Source organism: Drosophila melanogaster, chromosome 3R, assembly GCF_000001215.4.
Source record: "Drosophila melanogaster chromosome 3R".
Lineage (NCBI taxonomy): Eukaryota > Metazoa > Arthropoda > Insecta > Diptera > Drosophilidae > Drosophila > Drosophila melanogaster.
In genome coordinates this window covers 15036436-15042820 of record NT_033777.3, presented here as the reverse complement: position 1 = coordinate 15042820, position 6385 = coordinate 15036436, and the positions used below count along the sequence as shown (strand labels likewise).

At 39.7% G+C, this 6385-nt stretch overlaps 1 protein-coding gene and 1 long non-coding RNA gene across 2 annotated transcripts, besides 1 other annotated feature; both read right to left on the bottom strand.

The window, feature by feature from the left end:
* Nucleotides 1–1338: part of a mobile genetic element that runs on past the window's edge.
* A 1670-nt stretch (nt 1339–3008) lies between these two features.
* On the bottom strand, nt 3009–4483 carry lncRNA:CR44944 (long non-coding RNA:CR44944). Its single transcript, NR_125165.1, has one exon. It is a non-coding gene; the product is annotated as a long non-coding RNA:CR44944 (long non-coding RNA).
* Nucleotides 4484–4671: 188 nt separating this feature from the next.
* On the bottom strand, nt 4672–5455 carry RpL10Aa (Ribosomal protein L10Aa). Its single transcript, NM_142153.3, has one exon. It carries the CDS (start codon nt 5396–5398, stop codon nt 4748–4750), a length of 651 nt encoding a protein of 216 aa, NP_650410.1. The 5' UTR covers nt 5399–5455; the 3' UTR covers nt 4672–4747.
* Between the last annotated feature and the right edge of the window lie 930 nt (nt 5456–6385).

Below are 6385 nucleotides of genomic sequence, written 5' to 3'. Positions count from 1 at the left end.
CGACCATAGTAATGATTCCAAAGCCAGGAAAAGATAAAACGCAGCCATCATCATATAGACCGATAAGCTTACTAACATGTCTTTCAAAGCTGTTTGAAAAAATGCTACTCCTTCGGATTAGCCCTCATCTTAGAATAAACAACACACTTCCAACACATCAATTTGGCTTTAGAGAAAAACATGGAACCATCGAACAGGTCAACCGAATCACGTCAGAAATTCGTACTGCTTTTGAACATCGAGAATACTGCACAGCCATTTTTCTAGACGTCGCGCAGGCATTTGACAGAGTGTGGCTCGATGGACTTTTGTTTAAAATAATCAAGCTGTTGCCCCAAAACACACATAAGCTACTGAAGTCATACCTATATAACAGAGTGTTTGCAATAAGATGCGATACAAGCACTTCACGCGATTGCGCAATCGAAGCTGGAGTGCCGCAAGGCAGTGTACTGGGTCCAATCTTATACACCCTGTATACGGCGGATTTCCCCATAGACTACAATCTAACAACCTCCACGTTCGCTGATGATACCGCGATACTCAGTCGCTCGAAATGCCCAATAAAAGCCACGGCACTCCTATCCCGACACTTAACATCTGTAGAACGATGGCTTGCCGACTGGAGAATTTCAATAAATGTTCAAAAATGCAAGCAGGTTACCTTTACCTTAAACAAACAAACATGCCCACCACTGGTCTTGAATAACATATGCATTCCACAAGCCGACGAGGTAACATATCTGGGAGTTCATCTGGACAGGCGGCTCACTTGGCGCAAACATATAGAAGCCAAATCGAAACATCTTAAACTTAAAGCAAGGAACCTCCACTGGCTCATAAATGCTCGCTCTCCACTTAGTCTGGAGTTCAAAGCTCTTCTATACAACTCCGTCTTAAAACCTATCTGGACTTATGGCTCCGAGCTGTGGGGCAACGCATCCAGAAGTAACATAGACATTATTCAGCGAGCACAGTCAAGAATTCTGAGAATTATCACTGGAGCGCCGTGGTACCTTCGAAACGAAAACATACACAGAGACCTAAAAATCAAATTAGTAATCGAAGTAATAGCTGAGAAAAAAACGAAGTATAACGAAAAGCTGACCACCCATACAAATCCCCTCGCAAGAAAACTAATCCGAGTATGCAGTCAAAGCCGGCTGCACCGCAACGACCTCCCAGCCCAGCAATAAACTTATTAGGGCATTAATGAAAAAAAAAAACTATCACTAAGTGAAAGTTAATTAAGTTAGATTAAGATTTGAACACTTATTGTTAGTCTCTTAACACAAAGGGAAGATTCAATAAATAATAAAAAAATTAAAAAAAAAAAAAGAGGTGTTTTGCTTTCTTGTGGTTAACATATTTGGGGTATATTAAATATTTAAAATAATATAATTAAATCTATCAATAAATTATGTGAATTTTAACAAGAATCTATCTTATAACATTATATTATCATAATGGCATCATAACACTAATTGAAATTGGTAAGTTAGTGCGTATCGGCATGATTATAATTTATTATAAGCAGTCAATGCATATTGTATTGCCAACGGTATAGTACTATCTTCGATTTACTGCTAAAATTTACATTAAATGTCTACTTCCATTAGGAAAACAAATAATTAATGCATCCCATTTGCTTTGTAATTTGAAGAATGAATGTAAATTCCATTTGAGTAGTCAACCCAATTTGTAATTTGAAGAACATTAACATATGTCGATGGGGCTGCGAAGCAAATAATGTGTAAATGTGAAGGATTCGTTTTGTGCAATTTCTGTTTCCATAATTCAACAAATTCACGGAAAATGCTTTTTGATTGTACCCAAAATTTGCATTTCAAGCGGCTCAATTTAATTTCAGAATCACGTGATATATGTAATGGCCGTATTCACATGCGATCCAGTCATAATTTAGGTCACAAGTTTGCGCTCTGCCCCCATCGCCGAAACAAATAGCGAGGTCATTTCGCTGGCGTCTTGAGTAAATTAGCTTTGGTTATTGGCCAGGCCAAGAGCATTCGGCCGCCACGAGTGCCGTTTGGCATATTAATATTATGCGACGCAGATTGAAACAAATACGGCAAATGCCTAATTATATTTTGTTCGTCAACCACGATGAAGAAGCTTATGCCAGAGAAGGGACTTAGATGGCTTGCAAAAAATTCGGACTTGGAATAACAATTAAGTTGCAGTGAGTGGCCATGAACAACAAAGAAAAATACTATTTGTAATTATTATAAAATTTATAAGAAGTTTTTTCTAGTTTGTAGTTTTCCGTTTTCAGTCCTACTCAAGTTAAGTCTGCAAATGTCATAAAAACTAAAGTAGTTCACTCAAAAAGTCATATTCCTCACCTAGGGACTTCCCCACACTTGTAAACTCATGCATAAGAGAAACAAAAAAAAAAAATTGAAATGGTCTGAAACTTTCCCCAACAATGGTCAATGTCCCTGAATTCCCTTAAGTGAAATCGGGAGAAGAAGGAAAATCAGTTTCCCTATTTTCTTTGGCTCGACTTTCCATTTGTTTTTCGTCCAAGTTTTGGGTTCTGTCTGTGTTTTAGTTGCTGTATTTTTTCCAGAGTCTTCTTCTCTCTGCAGAGAATGTTTATTTTTGCTTACACTTATCAAAATATTGTGCGCACACATATTGTTTCGCCTGGCTGTCTGCATCAAGCATAAAGATATCGGAGTTGGGTCAACTGGAGAGTTCTGACCCCGACCCCTACTCACACCCGACCCCCTCCTTGTTTGACCCGAGTCAACAGGAAAAACAGAAGGAGACATATGTCTAAGGATGGAACTAAGCAGAATATGAGATGCTCTTGGTACCATATTAACTTCAGTGGAAATGATTTCAGACACATTCCTATTGGATCTCTTTTGTACAACACATGCTTTTTAAATTAAGAAATTTTGTAGTTACATAAAATCATTTATATTTTATATTTTATATACAAAGCCCGGAAGTTAATCCGGATTGCTTCCAGTGCCCGCTGAGGAAATTGTAATGCCCTTAAACCGAAATATTAAGACAGTACAGGAAAACAATGGGGATGAGATTGAGATGGGGATCGATACACAAAAAATTATCTGCCATGGCACATTCTGTTGAATTTTTCAGCATGTGCGTGTGTGTGTTGGTTGGGGGTGAGTGGCGTAACTTGCCCCTTGTGGTCCGGGTTCAACCACCCACTGCCCTCCCACTCAACGACCTTACCCAACACACTCCCAACAACCCAACCACCCATTCGTCAGCACACTTTATTTGCCCAGTTTGCCGCTGCTTAAGTTACTTTCGCTTTACGCTTGAATTTCCTTTTCTTGCCGTTTCCTTAGCCTTTTGGTTTTTCCTTGAATCTTTTGCCGCTTTCTGGTTTTCCCCTTTGCTGTCGCATGGTTTTTCCTTAGCTCAGCAGCTCATTTTCCATGGGGCGTGTGTGCGTGATTTTTTGTTTCCTCGCAACGCTTTGTTTCTGTATTTCCTGCGTCTGTTATTTTCATAAATAAATTTGCATGTCAAATGACATTGTTTATGGTATTTCTATATGAAAGACATATATCACTTGGCCAGATGGAATTGTTGTGCCCTCATCAGTCGCAGTTTTTGGGTGTGGGTGTGCATCACACGTTGTTGACATCTTTGTTAAAATATGTTTACAAGCTGAAATTAGTAACAGCGTTTGCCATCCCCTAGATGTGCGTACATATCTGTTTCTCCGACTTTGTTTGTCTGGATGTCAAAGTTGACAAGCGAAATGAATTCGTAATTGAGTTTTCCGATATGTTTTCCAAGAGCTCCAAGGCTGGAGCAGCCGCTCATATTTAATTTGAATAAGAAATTAGCAACTTCTTTTCAGGATGACACATTTTCCATCCGACTTGCATACCAAAAGTTCGTTTCAGCTGAGAATGACCAACATAATGGGACAGTTTGGGAATCCTTTCGGATGAGAAAACCTTAATTAATATTCATTAAAAATGCTTAATGTTGCTTAAACTTACTTAAAATCAGTTAAATTAACAGTATGCCAATACAATTGTTATATTTCCGCAATTTGAAGCGACATTGTTTGCTGTACTTTTGATTTTTTAATCTATATTAAAATTTGTTATTTAGTTTCAGTTTATTCATGGTAGGCGCCAATCTGGCGGCGGTTTTCCCATCCGGATCAAAGTTTTTGCCTAGGCCGTAATTATTTCCACGTTCTTATCAACGCAGCAACAAACAGCCATAATTATTGCGGACAAGTCAAGCGCAGCACATTTGTTGCCTCTTTGCTGGATCCCCAATAAAAATGACTTCCTGATTAGCGTGCTCAGCATGTGCCGTGAACTTGTCTTATCTCCCCGGCTTGGCTTAGACCAATCCCCTCCACATCTCGGAAAAACTCGAAAAGAAATTTATAATATATCGTTGGGCTAACAAAGGGGATTGCTCATAAGCCAAATAAAGAGTGGGATGTGAGGCCAAAGAAATTATGTCACAGCTTACTGAGATTTTGTCGAATACTTGAGGAAAAAGCGGAGAAGACAAAAAGATAAACAAAAAATTGACAAAATGCTTTGAAAAAAGGGCTTAATTGTGGTAGATTGCAATTCTACTTTAAAACGAGTAAATTTATTATCAACTGATAATATATTTTTTGAAAAAAAAAACAATAATAATACTGAAATTTTATTGCACGCATACTTTACACAAATAGACACTACTCTTTACACTTTCGATTAGGAAACTTTCAATAGAGCTGATGAGGTACGCCCAACGATGATTTTATATGAAGTGAGCGCACATTCTGCCAGTTATCCTTCAGCAAGGACACTAAAAAGTTGATCGATATTGCTATGTTTCGAGCTAGTTCCTCTGGGTGCATGCCAACATGGCCAACATTAACGGAAAGACATTCCATCCTTTTCATATGCTTCTTTTTGGTAGATAGTATTTTGATTTTGGAACTCATAGATTCGCCACGAGCCAAAGGAGTAAGAAATTTGCCCGCATTGGTGAGACCAGGACCCAGTAGCCTTGGGATCTGCTTAATTATCGATTCGGAGGCCAGGAAGACATCGTAAGCTTTGGACAACTTCTTTGTCAACTTGGGATCTTTGTTCAGCTTTTTCAAAGCCTCCACATCTAGGCAATCAACTCCTATGGCTTTGGCCTTATAACAGTGCTCCTGATCCCCGAAGACGCAGACCTTTAGTTGTGGAACCGCCAGGTGATGCAATAGTACACTTCCATGGAACCGCTTGCATTTGTCAGGATCATAATCCCTCAGCCCAATCTGCAGCTCCACCGTCTCCAGGCAGTCTGGTCCTTTGGCCTGCGAGTTCAGCAGGATATTTTTGACTGCAACGTAAATCGTATCGCGAGAAACTTTCGACACCATAATTTATGATCAGCTGTGAGCAACAAAAATATTTAAACAATTCTACAAGCACAAAATTTGAAATGTATTGTAATGTTCAAGGAATATTTTGTAGACAGTTAAGTTGTGGGTATATTTTGACCAATTCAAAATTTAAATTTTTCAAAGTAACTTAATATCTAAACATTGCTGGTAAAGGGGTATAATTTTAAAACAATAAAAGTAATTACCAAAACTTTCTAAGTGTTATATACGCAAATTAAATTGAAGTCGATTCATTTATTTTGTGCATCTATAAAGTCATTAGCTCAATTCGCAAAAACTCATAAATCGCTTGGCTGAATTCCTTGCAGTGCTGCAGTTCGTTGTGTCCTTATGGTTCCAGGCTGTGCATAATTGATTGGCCAAACTGCAATCGATTTTCCGACCTGAGGCTCCAGTGCATTTCGCCACCGGCGTAATTGTAAATTCCAAATGCCGCACGCCAGATGCCACTTTCCACTCGAAATCCGGCAGCTGAGCTGGTTAGGTTCAGCAGTTCAGCAGTTCAGAGGTTCAGGTCATTTCTACTCAGTTGAGATGGGTTCGGTTTCCTTCGGTTGGGCTGACATCCGCCGAGTTTTGCGCTAATTAGGGGAGTGTTGCCGCCAGGTTTTTGGGCCAGCACTTTTGCAGCGCTGACAACATTTGTCGTCCTGGGGTCAGAATGCAGTTGGAAATGCAGGCAGGGTTTTCTGGCTTGTGTGTAATTATAAACGGAATTATAAGCTGTGGCCGTGCTCCGTGTGCAGCGGAGATTAAAGTGGAAATTGCAATTCTGGCTGCTCTCTGCTGTCTGCTGTGATCACGATCCTTGTAACGGGAGGATGTGCACGGACATCACGGCGACGATGAGGATTTGTTACCTGCCACTGCTAATTTACACATTTTGATTGCTCCCGACTGCCGATGGGAAATCTCCGCCCCCACACAATTCCCATTCAGCCGCATTGTCGCCTTCACTGATAA